At 36.6% G+C, this 16,497-nt stretch overlaps 1 protein-coding gene across 1 annotated transcript in view; it reads left to right on the top strand.

Annotated features, from left to right (window-relative positions):
* The window catches only part of CAPRIN1 (cell cycle associated protein 1), a 37,421-nt gene extending 22,422 nt beyond the window's left edge, over positions 1–14,999 (top strand). The window contains exons 12-19 of the mRNA XM_082845275.1: positions 2,045–2,106; positions 2,575–2,685; positions 2,903–3,052; positions 4,023–4,173; positions 8,230–8,424; positions 8,911–9,011; positions 9,414–9,477; positions 11,026–14,999. Coding sequence (XP_082701401.1) covers positions 2,045–2,106; positions 2,575–2,685; positions 2,903–3,052; positions 4,023–4,173; positions 8,230–8,424; positions 8,911–9,011; positions 9,414–9,477; positions 11,026–11,090 — 899 coding nt within the window. The 3' untranslated portion in view covers positions 11,091–14,999. The remainder of the gene's footprint in view (positions 1–2,044; positions 2,107–2,574; positions 2,686–2,902; positions 3,053–4,022; positions 4,174–8,229; positions 8,425–8,910; positions 9,012–9,413; positions 9,478–11,025) is intronic.
* The last annotated feature ends 1,498 nt before the right edge of the window (positions 15,000–16,497 follow it).

A 16,497-nucleotide genomic window follows, 5' to 3' on the forward strand; every position in this document is an offset into this window, starting at 1 on the left:
TTTTAAAATATTTATTTATTTGTTTGTTTGTTTACTTTGGCTGCGCCGGGTCTTAGTTGTGGCATGCGGGATCTTCGCTGTGGCATGCGGGATCCTTTTTTTTTTTTTAGTTGTGGCATGCGGGCTTCTTAGTTGCGGCATGCGGACTCCCAGTTGCGGCATGTGTGCGGGATCCAGCTCCCCGACCAGGGACCGAACCTGGGCCCCCTGCATTGGGAGCGTGGAGTCCTACCCACTGGAGCACCAGGGAAGTCTCTGTATCTTTTAATTCGATGAGAAATGTTACTGTTTTTTCCTGTAATATGAATAATATCTGTAGTTCCATCATTGGTGGTGGTGGTGGATTTTTTTTTTGTAACTTTATTGGCATACAGACATACAGAAAAGTACAAGCAAATTTATAGCACAGTGAGTTTTCACAAACTTGAACACGCCAGCACCCAAAAGTGGAACTTTACCAGTACCCCAGAAGGATACTTGTGTTCCCTTTTAGTCAGTAGTTACCTCTCTCCTTGCCCCATTAGTAACCACTTCCTGACTTGTAAAACTGTAGACCTGTTTTGCTTGTTTTTGTGTATAAATGAAATTTTGCTTGGCTATTTAAATTTCAAAATTAATCTAAGAATAAATCTAGTATTAACAGGTATCTTTCTCTGAAGGATGATTGCAGCTTTTTAGGAGAATTTCTGAACATTTTATTACTTAAATAAAAAATGAGATGGAGTCGGTAAAAAATAGTGGAGTGGGTAAGGGAATGCTCAAGAGGAAAGTGGAAGAGATAGTAAGTTTCAAACTCTTACTAGTCTTACACCATTATTTGAAACAGCAGCATACTAAATATGGTTGGTGCCTTTGTATCAGCTTAAGTGCTTAAGCTTAAGTAATTTTGAGTCTTGTTTTTTTCCTACAGCATGTCAGCATTAAGGGCATAAAAGTGGAACAATGTAAAGTAACACATTTAATGTTGTTAATCTTTTTTTTTTTTTTTTGCGGTACGCGGGCCTCTCACTGTTGTGGCCTCTCCCGTTGCGGAGCACAGGCTCCGATGCGCAGGCCCAGCGGCCATGGCTCACGGGCCCAGCCGCTCCGCGGCATGTGGGATCTTCCCGGACCGGGGCACGAACCCGTGTCCCCTACATCGGCAGGCGGACTCTCAACCACTGCGCCACCATGGAAGCCCTAATATTGTTAATCTTAAGTGTCATAAAAGGAGTTGCTGGTAATAGCATGTTTAATGAACACAGTTAATATGGTTAAGGTAGTTAGGATTTCTCTAAAGTAAAGGGAGCTCATACCTCTCTACCAAGAGTAGAAAACAGATCAGTGTTCATTTTTTGAGCTCTACCAGAGGAAGAAAATACATAGTTTTCTTAGCTGCGCCAGTCAACACATGCAGCACTCATGTAACCTGTAAAGCTGTTTAGATGTTCAGGTAAGGCTGAGTTCACTAGACTCTCCAGTGAAAACGGATGATTTCTAAATGGCTAACGAAAGATACTGTATTTTTTTATTATCTAACGGTGATTTGGGAGAGTAGTGGAAGGATGGTGAGAGTTGGCAATGATATGCACATTGAGTTGAATATAGGCTTTTTAAAGGTATGTTTTTATTTTTTCCAGTGGCAACATTTGAAATTGTATTGAAAGTTGATAATGTTAAAATGTTACTGAATATTATCTAAAAGTTCTGAGTAAGAGTAATGCTGCTTTATGGTTACTGCTTTAAAAGGCTCTTTGTGGGTAACATTAGCATTGATTCTTACCATTCTGCTCTACAGCTCTTCATTAGTACTGTCTCACTAACACTTTGCAAAACAAAGTGGAGGCCATTGTGACAGTTGACTTACAGTGACTATCAATTAATTGAAAATGCTCACTTGAAAGCTAAAATCCTGCCTATACTTCCCCATTTATTTTCATGATTGTTGAAAAGTTTATATAGGATTTGGCTATAGAAAATTGACTTTAAAGAGCAAGTAAATGTATTTAGACATTTCTGAAGAAATTTGATTTTGTATGATAGTATCGTTTGATCAATTTTGCAGTTCATTCTGAATCTAGACTTGCTCAACCTAATCAAGTTTCTGTACAACCAGAAGCTACACAGGTAAGAGTGATATAAATATTTTTACAGCTTTTTGTTTTTAATCACTTCTTGGGTCTCTTTCTTAGTTAGTTTATGAAAACCAGGTAGGAATTTGATAAGTGTCCAAGTCTGGCATGGGTAGCTAGCTATCGGCCTTTATTTCCATCTTTACATTTATTTTTCTTTTGATGAACTAAAAAAATATTTTGTTAATCCTTGTGTTTTATAATTATAATGAAGGAAGAAGGTTTTTAATTTTGAACTGAGATTTTAGATTTCATAATTTTAAAACTTAGTGTAGATGTTATCTACATTTGTGGGGAGCTTCATAACTGGACTAGGGTTTATTTAACTTTGAGCTTTAATAATATATATATTCCTGCAGTTGTTAGGTTTTATAGTCTCTTTATCATATCTGTTTCTTAACCCTGTATGTATTAAAGGTGGTTTATAACAGAATGAAGCTTTGATTTCTTTACTTCTTTGTAGGTTCCTTTGGTTTCATCTACAAGTGAGGGATATACAGCATCTCAACCCTTGTACCAGCCTTCTCATGCTACCGAGCAACGACCACAAAAGGAACCAATTGACCAGATTCAGGCAAGTTCTGTTACCAGGTCATGTAAACTTGATGAGGCAATTATACATGAATTGGGTGGAGGTAAATAACTGTTAATACAGTGTCTCTTCGTTTTGGACCCAATGCATGCACTGTAGTATTTTTGTTTCATAAAATAGTTGAGCTTGTTAACATACGTATGGGTAGTAGACTTGGCTTAGTTTACCACTAAAGTGTGATTATTCACTTTGTGTTTAGGCAACAATCTCTTTAAATACAGACCAGACTACAGCATCATCATCCCTTCCTGCTGCTTCTCAGCCTCAGGTGTTCCAGGCTGGGACAAGCAAACCTTTACATAGCAGTGGAATCAATGTAAATGCAGCTCCATTCCAATCCATGCAAACGGTAAGCAAATTAATCCAGCTAACATTAAGTGCCTGGTGTGTACTACCTTCATGCTAGAGTCTCAACAGAAAGTCTTTATTTAACTTTGTGCTTGAGTCTGCATCTACCCTAACTGTAGGGTATTATATTTAATTGAAGACAGACTCTCATTTTTTTCTGTTCCCAGAGATGAATTTGAGTCTTAGGAGTTATATGCCCATGTCTTCTTGTTTTGTAGTTTCACCGTTTTGATTTGATTAACAAAACTGTAAACATGAAAAAAGTAGACCAGTATAACATCTATTATATATATAGATCATTACCTAGATTTAACAACTGTTTACACTTTGCCATATTTGCTTAATCTTTTATTTTACTGAAGTATATCTCAAAGTAAAGTAATGGACATTTTGATACTTCATCCTGGTTCTTCAGTAAGCATCTCTAAATTGCAGAATTTCTAGAAAATAATGATAATGAAAATACTGTGATTGATGGGATACAGCCAAAACAGTGCTCACAGGAAAATTCAGAGTTAAATGCTTAATTTTTGATGAAAATATCAATAAAAATAAAATAACTATTTAAATTAAAGTTCTTAGATTTTTAATTTCTGTAAGTGATATTTTGTCAGGGGTTTGCATCTTTTAAAAAGATTTCTCATTTATAATAGCATTTCCAAGGCTTCTGATTATATGTCTTTTTAGATTTTTAATCCCCATTTATACTCTGCTTTAAGTGCTATATGGTACATATGTATTTTCGACATTGAAGTGCATGAACTGAGGTGTGTGTGTGTGTGTGTGTGTGTTTGTGTGTGTATGAGAGAGAGAGAGAGAGAGAGAGAGAGAGAGAGATGTCTGAGACTTCTGTAATGGTCTTTCTTACGTTTCAGGTAAAACCAGAATTGAGATCTGCCATGGCCATGTTAAAAGTAGGGAAATGATTAGCATAAAGGGAAGAACTAATCATTTACTTTATTTACTTATAGGTGTTCAATATGAATGCCCCAGTTCCTCCTGTTAATGAACCAGAAACTTTAAAACAGCAAAATCAGTACCAAACCAGTTATAACCAGAGCTTTTCCAGTCAGCCTCACCAAGTAGAACAAACAGAGCTTCAGCAAGAACAGCTTCAAACAGGTAGGAAAACCAGTGTCACCTCCTTGACTACTTGCTTTGCAGTGCAGTTATTGACAGTGTTAGGAGAGTTTGGACTTTTGAGTGGCAGTGTCCAGGAGTTTTTGTTTTGGTAGTAGACCATATGAATTTTTCATTGCTGATCCTGAGTAAAATCAAGCCCATATTTGCTCTATGTGAATTATTGCAGTTTTTGGAGGCTTTATGCCCATTTTCCCTTGGTTAGTGAGTTTTCATAATATCCTATCCTATTTCATTATGTGATTTTAGAGGAATTAAACTTGTTATTCAAATTGTGATCAACTTTGCTCTTAATTGCTAATTATTTGAAGCCTGCTGGCATGATACCTGACAGCAAGTTGGTTATACAAAATTAAGCAGTAAAGGAGTTGGTGTGGCTGCATTTGGTGGACTAGGTTGAAACAAGGTCCTTGTTGGCAAGTAAGGTCATAATTTGGCCAGTTGTCATACCTATCACAATAATAATGTGGATATAGATATTTTAGATTTCTTACATTTGTAAGACATAAATAGCTTTTTTAGGTCTTTGGTTATTTAATTCTTAAGAGATTTAATTGGAATCCCACAACAAGCTAGCAAACCCTATTAAGAACCATAGGCGTTAATACTTTAATTTTACTGGACTGACTGATGTGACTAACTGGACTGACTGATGTGAGTAACTATCTCTGATTGTCTAATTTCTTGACAGACCTGGGTCAACATTGATTTTTCTTACATATCACTGTAGTATTCAGCATCACTAATCATGGAGGTTGAATCAACCACAGTCTGACAGAAATTTGGCAGTTATGCTATCTGTGTTTTTGAATGATAAAACTGGACTTCTTGTTCTCAGGCTCCTTTAATTATTCATTGCCATGTACAGGCGTACCTTGAGGATATTGCAGGTTCGGTTCCAGACCACTGCAATAAAGCAAATATCTCAAAGTGAGTCATGTGAAATTTTTGGTTTCCTAGTGCATATAAAAATTCTGTTCACACTATACTATAGCCTATTAAGTGTGCAATAATAGCATTATGTCTAAAAAAACAGTGTACATGACTTAATTTAAAAATACTTTATTGTCAAAAAATGCTAACCATCCTCTGAGACCTCACTGAGTCATAGTAGTAACATCAAAGATCGCTGATTACAGATCACCATAACAAATATAATAATGAAACAGTTTGAAATATCGCAAGAAATACCAAAATGTGACCCAGAGATATGAAATGAGCAAGTGCTGTTGGAAAAATGGTACTAATAGACTTGATCTACACAAGGTTGCCACAAACCTTCAATTTGTAAAAACAAAACAAAACAAAACGCAGTATCTGTGAAGAGCAATAAAGAGAAACACAATAAAATGAGGCATGCTTGTGTTCATAAGTTGGTTGTGGAGCGGATATATTTGGTGCCTTTAGACATTATGCTAACATGCTTGCTGTTTTACCTTTTTTTCAGATGGTGTAATGAAATTAAAAATTACTGTATATCATTTGATTTGGTTAGTTTGGCCCTTTGTGCCAGTTGATTTCAAGCTATCTTGTTCTTATATTCTACTTGACATTACTAATTGACTGTGAAGCACTGGACTAGATAACTTTTGTTACCATTTCAAAATACACATTATTTATGAAACTTAACTTCATAACATTTACAGATATTTTCAGTAAAAAATCAAATCGGCCCATCTGCTTTGCTCAGACACCTCCACCCTACCACTCTGATCTAGGCAGCCATCAGCTCTTATCTGGAATATTGCAGTTGTCTCCCTTGACTCTTATTTTAGTCCAGTCTGTTCTCTACACAGTAGCCAGAGTGATTATTTTAAAATGTAAATCAGATGCCTCTCTCCTGTTCAGAACCTCCTAGTGACTGCCAATTACATTTAGAAAAGAAATCCAAAGTCTTTACCTTGGTTTACAAGATCCATGATCTGGCCCCTGCCTTGATTCTGGTTGTATATCCTATTTTCTTCCTTATGTGCCCATACCAGCCACAAACACAAATTCTTTCCTTTCTCACGGCCTTTACACTTCCTTTTCTTTTTGCCTGAAACTTTCTTCCACTGATGTTTCCATGGCTTGCTTCTTGACTTTTAGGTCTATGCTCAGATATCACCTCACAGAGACCTTCCTTCATTGCCTTGTCCAAATGTAATGTGCTCACTTGGTCACTCATTTATCCTACTTGGTGTTTTCCTTAATCACTTATTACCTGATACAGTATAGATGTTTTTACTTGTATGTATATTTTATTTACTTATTATTTCCCATTATTAAAACTTCCTTATGGGCAAAGATTATGTGTTGGCAGCTAACTCATCCCTTGTGTCTAGGACCAGGCCTGGCAGGTTGAGGGCATTCTGATATTTGTTGAACAAGGCAGTGTATCCCATCATTCCAGAAGTTTTGTTTTAATCTGAATTAGTATCTAGTCAGGAACAACATAAAAAAAGGATCTGGCAAGGATCTTTGGCTATTTTTTATGGACTAGTGTTTATGCTTTACATGCACTCAAATAGGAATTCTGGTATTTTTAAATAAAGATCACCCTTTAATTGTCCTACTTTGAGTTTCTTGCAGTGAGATTTGACCAAAAGGCATAATAGAATTCTTATTGATAAAAAGTGAGTCGAAAATTCAGTTCTTCTACTTTTTACTTGCATATGAATGAATCTTTTTATTTTTAAAAAATTTTTATTATGTTTTGGCCATGGCGCATGGCATGTGGGATCTTAGTTCCCCCACCAGGGATTGAATCCATGCCCCCTGCAGTGAAAGTGCAGAGTCCTAACCACTGGACCACCAGGGAATTCCCTGAATGAATCTTTTTAGATAGAAAATGTTACTGGTACTTGTGATATTTGCTTATAAGTTAAAATTTTGGGAATGTAGTAAAAGGTAATTTATGTAGAAAGAGCACACTGTGAATAGTGTATCTGGTCCATTACATAGTTCAAAAAGGAGCCATGACCCCTTCTGTTCCTAGGCATTCTCTAGCTTTTTCATTGCAAAATATCATTTGAAGAACTAATAAATGTGGGTTTCTTGAGGTTATAAAATAACTCAGCTAAATATTTTCAAGACTCACCTTTTCTCTCTGCCCAAACATGGGAGATTTGGGCTGACTAAAGGCTGCTGACTGTTTTTGTTCCTGGGGTGTGGGCCTTCCTTTGGTCTATGCCTTCCTCACCTCCCGAAGATACTGTTAGCACTGTTTTTTCTCCCCTGTAAATTATGAACATTGGGGTAATACCTGAAATGTACCTTGGTATTTCATATTTGAAGGTTTCTAGATTTTAGACTTCTCCCCATTGTGGAAGGAGGAGGGGGTATAAGATAGTGTGGACCTTCTAGAACCTTCCCTTCACTCCAGGGGGTTGAGTGCCCGTGTGAGTACCATTTAACTCTCTTCTAAATTGACTGTGCTTTAAAAGTATTGAAATGTACTCAAGTATTAGGGTGGGGTGTAAGTTGAAGGCCTCTCTCTGCTGATTTATCTTTGTAATTGAGTATTCTAGCATATAGCTGCTTAGCTATGGGAGAGTATGTTTTTGTATGTTTTAATAAGTATCAAGGAAAATTTAAAAGAATAAGAAAACTACCAGTAGGAGCTTTATAATGAAATAATTAAATGGTACAAGATGGTAGGTGTTTCAGTATGTAAGATCTTTTGACTGTTGTGGGTCTCTTGTGCTATAAGCAGATGCCTCTCAGAAGATGTTTAATAATATAGCCTTTCAAGTCATTTGGAAGGATAGAATTGTGTGCTCTCACACAATGTGCGCTTTCAAAGATTTGGAATTTGTTGGAGAATTTTATTCCCTTTAGCTTAATACAGGAGAAAGACAGGGACTTCATTAATGTGTAGTTTTCCCTATTGTTAATATGAAAATTTAAAGACAGAATTAAACTTTGAGGAAACTGTGTAAGACATTTCTTAAACCAGAAAGCATGTAGGAAATCAGACAAATTATAATGAGCTGTGTGTGTGTGTATATCTGTGTGTGTGTATATACATATGTAAGTATGTATTTTTTTCTTTTATAGTGGTTGGCACTTACCATGGTTCCCAGGACCAGACCCATCAAGTGACTGGTAACCACCAGCAGCCTCCCCAGCAGAACACTGGATTTCCACGTAGCAGTCAGCCCTATTACAACAGTCGTGGTGTGTCTCGTGGAGGTTCCCGTGGTGCTAGAGGCTTGATGAATGGATACAGGGGACCTGCTAATGGATTCAGAGGTAAAAACAAAAACAGAAAAACCCCAGAAAGCAAGTTCATGTTTTTTTCTGACTTGCACAATATATAGAAATATGTCATATGATTTTTAGGAAAAATATGTATCTCTCTGCATTAGCTTCTCATGTACAACATAAACATTTTTAGTATGTGTTGATACCGTCATTTAAATTGGCAAAATTGGGACTGAGTTTTTTTGTATGTATTAAACCCATGTCTACCACTGTCCTGTAGGGGATATTGCTTTCTATAAATTGTCAGACCTTATGGAGATTTTTTGTTATTTTTTTTTGTGTATGTGCATGGATGGGTGAAAATTTTATCCTGTGGGGCAGTTAATGTATAAACAGATTGGATCAGGATAATAGATTAGTTTGAATAACTAGCATAGCTTACAATTTTTCAGTTTTTCCCTTGGTCAGTAATGAGAAAGTAAAAATTCCCTTTGAAGATAAGAAAGTTGTTTTTTTTCTTGTCCTAAATTTTAGGAGGATATGATGGTTACCGCCCTTCATTCTCTAACACTCCAAACAGTGGATATACACAGTCTCAGTTCAGTGCTCCCCGGGACTACTCTGGCTATCAGCGGGTAGGTAAAATTGTTATAAAATATAAACCTGACCTAAATATCCCAATGAAATGGACTAATGTAGTTGCTTGATGCACTTGAGCAACTAAGTAATTTGGGGCTAATTTTGTACCTTGTACAAGATACTTCCTTATGGAGAATGATTTTTGCTTTTCTTAGCACTCAATATAGGTATTCATTTAATAGAGGCTGGTAAAAACAGTGATTTTTAAGAGCTGAGAAATATATCTCATTGATCTTGAGAATAGAAGTACGATTAAAGAATAGTAGTAATGCTATATTTAAATGTCTAAAAGAATAAAGAATTCTGTATTCTACAAGTGTTAGACTGTAAGAATAGAGATAGATGGGTAAGCATTAAAAAATTGCCTTTTCTTCAGTACTAACTAGCTTGTCTTTTAGGATGGATATCAGCAGAATTTCAAGCGAGGCTCTGGGCAGAGTGGACCACGGGGAGCCCCACGAGGTAATATTTTGTGGTGGTGATCCTAGCTCCTAAGTGGAGCTTCTGTTCTGGCCTTGGAAGAGCTGTTCATAGTCTGCATGTAGGTTACATGTTAGGAATACATTTATCATTTCCAGACTTGTTGCTAGGGATTAAATGAAATGCTTTGTTTCTAAAACTTATCTTGAACCCAAATTTAATTTTTTGAATGACTTTCCCTGTTACTATATAAACTGTCTTGAAAACTAGAACATCTCTCCTCCTCAGAAAAAGTGTTTTTCCAACTGCAAATTATTTTTCAGGTCCTAAAACCTGCTAAATGTTTTTAGGAAGTACTTACCAAAACATTTTTGTAAGACATTTTTGGAATGAGATTAAACATTTATATAAATTTATTATTCCTCTTTCATTTTTCAAACATGCATATTATATTTTAGGGCCAGAAACCCTTTAATGGCCGGATAAGCCATAGTTACATTAAGAGAACCATTTAGAAGTAATAGAACTAATTGAAATTTCAATGCCTTTTGGACCATTATTAGTGATATAAATGTCAAATTATTTCTGACTTTGAAACAAAACCTCCAAATTCCTAACTAACTTACAGAACTATACTTAAAAATTATAGGTTTTAAGAGTTTTTGGCTTTTGTCTATTACCATAGGAAAACTACTTACTATTTGGGTAGGAAGTCAATCTGTGTAACAATTAGAGGTATCGTTTCATATGGTCTGAAGTTCTAAATGGTTCTCTGATTGGAGGGAAGTAAAATTGAATAGATTTCCTCTAGATATTGGCCATAACATGTATAAAATGTATGTTAAGGAGGAATTACAAAGTACTTTGATTTCAATGCTAGTAGAAACTGGCCAGCAAAAAGGGTGCATTTTTAAAAAAATTTATGGATCACTTGAGAATTACTGACTTGAAGTATCAAAGGATATTTGCATGTGAATGTGGGTTATGTTCTTCTTTCTCACCTTGTAGCATATTCTATGAAAGTTGAGTTGACTGGTAGCTAAAAATCTGTTTTAGCAGCATGTAAAAAGTTACTTTATCTGTTACAAGTCATTATACAATTTTGAATGTTATGTAGTTTCTTTTTAACAGTTTAGGTAATAAGGTCTGTTTTTCATTCTGGTGCTTTTATTAATTTTGATAGTATGATGTTACTTACTTACTGAAATGTAAGCTAGAGTGTACACTAGAATGTAAGCTCCATGAGAGCAGGTACCTTGTCTGTCTTCACTGCTGTATCTATTTCCAACACCTGATGACAGTGCCTGGCACATAGTAGGCACTCAATAAATACTTGTTGAATGAATGAATGAATGAGTACTGGTGGAATACTCCATTAGCTCTACTCTTCTTTTAGCTAGAGAACATGAGCAAATTTGCGCATGACAACTTCCAGGACAGGTGAAACTTGAACACTGAAGAATTGACCTCTTAAACCTAATAATGTGGTGACAAGCTGCCCACATGCTTCTTGACTTCAGATGAAAATCTGCTTGAAGGCAAAATAAATAATATTTGAAAGAAAAACCAAATGCCATTTTTGTCTTCTAGGTCGTGGAGGGCCCCCAAGACCCAACAGAGGGATGCCGCAAATGAACACTCAGCAAGTGAATTAATCTGATTCACAGGATTATGTTTAATCGCCAAAAACACACTGGCCAGTGTACCATAATATGTTACCAGAAGAGTTATTATCTATTTGTTCTCCCTTTCAGGAAACTTATTGTAAAGGGACTGTTTTCATCCCATAAAGACAGGACTACAGTTGTCAGCTTTATATTACCTGGATATGGAAGGAAACTATTTTTACTCTGCATGTTCTGTCCTAAACGTCATCTTGAGTCTTGCACATGATACTCAGATTCCTCACCCTTGCTTAGGAGTAAAACATCATATACTTTAACGGGGTGGTATCTCCATAGTTATTTTAAGTGGCTTGGAAAAAGCAAGATTGACTTGACTTTGGATAAAATCTACAAATCAGCCCTATTATTCAGTGGTAATTGACAAAACTATTTCCCTTGAAAGGAAGATGGAAGGAATGGAGTGTGGTTTGGCATAACAACTGCATTTCACAGCTTTTCCAGTTAAATTGGAGCACTGAACATTTAGATGCATACCAAATTATGCATGGGTCCTTAATCACACATATAAGGCTGGCTAGCAGCCTTAGGGTTTGACACAGCACTGTTCATTCTCTGGCCAGACGACTGTGGTTGAAAACACATGCAAATTGCTTTTTAACAGCTGATACTGTATAAGACAAAGCCAAAATGCAAAATTAGGCTTTGATTGGCACTTTTTGAAAAATATGCAACAAATAAGGGATCTAATCTGGATGGCCGCTTCTGTACTTAATGTGAAATATTTAGATACCTTTTTGGACACTTAACAGTTTCTTTGACAATGACTTTTGTAAGGATTGGTACTATATATCATTCCTTATGATGTACATTGTCACTAATCCTTGGATCTTGCTGTATTGTCACCTAAATTGGTACAGGTACTGATGAAAATCTCTAATGGATAATCGTAACAACCTTGGTCACATGTTTTTCCTGAAGCCTGAAAGTTTTTAAAAGAAAAAGATATCAAATGCCTGCTGCTACCACCCTTTTAAATTGCTATCTTTTGAAAAGCACCAGTATGTGTTTTAGATTGATTTCCCTATTTTAGGGAAACGACAGTCAGTAGTTTCAGTTCTGATGGTATAAGCAAACAAATAAAACATGTTTATAAAAGTTGTATCTTGAAACACTGGTGTTCAACAGCTAGCAGCTTATGTGGTTCACCCCATGCAGTTAGTGTTCCAAATTTTATGGTTATCTCCAGCAGCTATTTCTATAGTACTTGCACTTATCTTTTGTCTAACCCTAATTGAATTATCCATTTCTCATGGAGGTATTTATATTCAAAGTGGTGATTCCTTCCCATAGATGCATAGGGAGAGTCCCAAGTTTGATGAAGAGGACAGTTTAGTAATTTATGTACTATGTTGAAATTTGTGCTAGCAGTTGGAGCACTAGTTTTGTGTGCCTATGAACTTAATGCTGCTTGTTGTATCCCACTTGGACTTCATGGAGAATTAATCCCACCTACTAAGCAAAGGCTACTAAGTGAATGGTATTTTCTGTGCAGAAATTGAATTTAGTCTTCAGCCTTTAGCTAAGGAATTTTTCCAGTAGGTGCTCAGCTACTTTAAAAAAAGAAAAACAAAAAACCCCACAAAACCATTCTCAAACGTTCATCGTTAGACAACTGGAGTATTTGCTGGTTTTGTAACCTACTAAAATGGTTAGGCTATTGAACATTCCACATTCAGAAGTTTTGTAGGGTGGTGGGGAAGGGGGGGAATCTTCAATGTTTATTTTAAAATAAAAGAAGTTCTTTTCTCATGTGTGGTTGTGGTACATCATATTGGAAGGGTTATCTGTTTACTTTTGCAAATAAGTATTTCTTCTGCTAGCACCTCCCCTTGTGTGCTTTAAATGACATCTACCTGGGATGTACCACAACCATATGTTTGCTGTATTTTAGGGGGATAGATAAAATATTCGTGATTTACTGGGTAATCCCTATAGATGATGTATGCTTACAATCCTATATGTAAAACTAAATTTGCTATCTGTGTAGAAAATTTCATGAGATTTAAAATCAAAATTGAAGCAAGTTATTTATACAGTGATCTCTATGAGTCAGTTCAGAGATGGGATGGAGGAGAAATGCTTTCTAGGTTTCAGACTTCTATGCATTAGTGCAGATGCTGTGAATATGTAAAGGTGTTAGTAGTTTGATTATTTCTATGTATGTTTTTAAAAGAATCGTTTGTTCCTTTTGAGATACTATGCTTTTTTTTTTTTTGGCATTCTACCATTGTAGTCTAAATCTAAAGCTTTTATGCCTCAATTTTATGCCTCAATTCAGACTATATTTTTTAAAGCAGTGCCTCATTATGGGGCAGATAACTTTTTAAAAAGTCCCATTAAGATCTGAGTCTTGGTACTAGGTGTTCTGTATAAAATGTGAATACTTGTCCTACCTGCAGAAGGCCTTGTTTGGGCAAATGCATATTCTAGCAGAGTTGAAAGAAAATGATTATCACACGTGGCCCTGTAGCTTCTTGGTATAGCAAGACTCCATATATAAAGTACTTTCAAGTAAATGCACAGTATCAGTCATCTCATGTGGACAATGAGACTTCTATTTTAAAGTTTTAAGGTAGAGTGTCATTGATTACCTTGGTTAAGGCTTTTTTTTTTCAGATCCTAATATCCCTAAAGAATATGAAAGTTTTTCTGATCATCATATCTTGATATTAAAACGAAATCCGTTAAATATTTTTAATCAGTTAGCTTCTGCAGTTTTTTTGTCTCCTATGTATATGACTCTGTTATGTGGGAGACTTCACTTAGAGACATGAGAATGTGTGTTTATTCTCAGAAGGCTCATGCACTGAGATGTTCTGTCGACAAGCAGTTCATAAAATGTAGAAGGTAGTTGAGTAGTCAGCCTAAGTGTCTTAGGAAATTTGTATTGTTCATTATATTTTCAGTAATACATCTTATTAGGGGAAATGGGATACAGGTAAGCACAGAGTTAAAACCCTTCAGTTCATCTTTAAGCTTCTGAATCCCCATCCCAGTTGAGTTCTTATTAAGAACTCTGAAGTTTTATTGACTATAAGTTATATCAAAAGAATCAGTATTGCCCTTGAGCTTATCCCTTCTAAAAGAGTTAATGGGGAGGGAGACCCCTCAGGAATACTAAAGTAATTTGTTAAGCCTCATCTCTATACCCTTTCCCATTTTGAATTCTACAAAACTACTGTTAAAGACTAGTGAATGTTTTAAATTACATTAGATTAAATTATATTAAAACCTGACACCTTATTGTCCTTGAGTGAAGTTTGCTTTAGTTGTTTATACCATCAAGCAAAGCTCTAAGTGAAGAAGTGCTACTTGTGAGAGGAGAGGAAAAAATTTAAATCTCTGGTAGCCTTGCCTTACTTACTTGTTAGACTACTACATTCTTCTCAATTGGGATTTCAGTACCTTACTTTAACAGCTGTTCTGAAGCCTAATCCAGTCCCATGCAGAAGACTGGCTCCTTAAGTTTGTAAGTAGTGAAAGACCACCTGATTTAGTAAAGACAATTTTTAGTGTTGTGTTCTTAACTTCTAATATTGGTTTTCTTTAAGTACGGTGTGTTTATTAGGGAGCCACTGTATTAAGTCAGTAAACTAACGCTTCATTCAGTAAATATGGGTACTCTTTGCCAGGCCACCATTCCAAGCACTAAGCATTCAGTGGTGACAGAATCACTGTGGTTCCTGCTTTCATTGAACAGTTTGATCAAAGATACTGACGTGATGACACTGAGGTATGGCAAAAGCCATTATGGAGCAACATGGTTGATGATAGATATTAAGGCCATGATAGGATAGGACCCAGTTAAAATGATCAGGAAAGACTTTTTTGAGAGGAGTAATTAAGACTTGAAGGATGAGGAGTAGTAAACTAGTAAAGAAGGGGAGAGAACCACATGTCCCAAGTCCAGTCTCCAGTGACTGAGAAAGGCTCTCTTGCTCAAGTGAAAAGAGTACAGATTTAGTAGAGCTAGAAGGAAGCTGAAGCAACAGTAAGGGCTACTAAGAATAGCTTTGTAAGTTCTATTCCATGTTAAGGTTTGTCTCTAACAGTTGGAAACAAGATTTCTAAGCTGTGTGTATAGGGGGTGGGGTTGGGGGGGAGAGGATGGTGGGTCACCTAATAAAATTGCCATTTAAGAACACTCAGTGCATGGAATTCCACTGTGGTCCAGTGGTTAGGACTCTGTGCTTTCACTGCTGTGGGCCCGGGTTCAGTCCCTGGTTGGGGAACTAAGATCTTGCAAGCCTCGTGGAGCAGCAAAAACAACGCAACAACAAAACAACCCCCCCCCCCCCAAAACAGTGCAGTGTTGAGAACAAAATAATATGGTGCAAGAGATGGCTATTGGAGTAGCCCATGTAAGAAACGGTTACAACATAAAGTGGAGGGTGGTAGTAAATGGGATTCTACATATTTCCTATCTAACTGGCCACTGCTCAGTATCCTTTGTTGAGTTCTCCAGGCCTTGGTTGCAGACTTCATCCCTAGCTAACATTCTTCCCTAGCTGATCTTACCCAATCCCAGGACTTTGACTACAATCAGCATTTTAGTCACCCAAGTAGTTCTAGGTCCCAAACTCCCCAAAACAAACTCCTACTTTAATATCTTGCTTTGAATGTCGAGTATTCGAAATTGATTTCTTGATGAACCTACATCCAGTTGCTCGTATCGTTGATTCCCTTTCATACCTTGTATCTATAGTCCTTAAGCAAATCTACATGTGGTTCTACCTTGAAAATATATCCTGAGTCTACTGGCACTTTGTGACCACATCAGAACAGGTAGCTACAGTAGCTTATAACGGTTCTCTGTGTTTCTACTCTTGCTCTCCTGTAGTATAGTTTTTTGCATAGCAGCCAGATTGAGCCTTTTAAGAGGGCAAATCAGATTTTGTCACTTCCCTGTTACTCAGACCCCAGTGGTTTCCCATCACACGTAGAATTCAAATCTGTGGCCCATGTGCCCTTCAATTATCTGGTCTAGTTTCCTACCATTTTTCCCTTTGCTCACTGTACTCTGGTCACACTGGCTGCTTTGCTGAGACTTTTTCCATCTTGGAGTCTTCATGTGTTACACTTAATGCATGGGAAAGCTTTTCACTCCATTGTTCTTAAGGCTCATTCTTTCTAAATTCAGGTCTTACTCCAAGTCACCAACTTCAGAGTCCTTCCAAGTCCACCTCTAAAGCAGTGCCTTATTTTTTACTCACTGGATACTTTTTTCTTAACACTTTTTTCTTACCTAGACTGTAAGTTTCACAGGAGATAGGACTGTTTTGGTCACTATCTCTTGTGTCTAGCATATTGACATTTTGTTGAGGGAATTACAAAAAAATACGATGGGCGGTGCTGCTGATTACATTAGATTTGGAGG

Source organism: Leucopleurus acutus (assembly GCF_964270905.1).
Source record: "Leucopleurus acutus genome assembly, chromosome: 8".
In the NCBI taxonomy this organism is placed as follows: domain Eukaryota; kingdom Metazoa; phylum Chordata; class Mammalia; order Artiodactyla; family Delphinidae; genus Leucopleurus; species Leucopleurus acutus.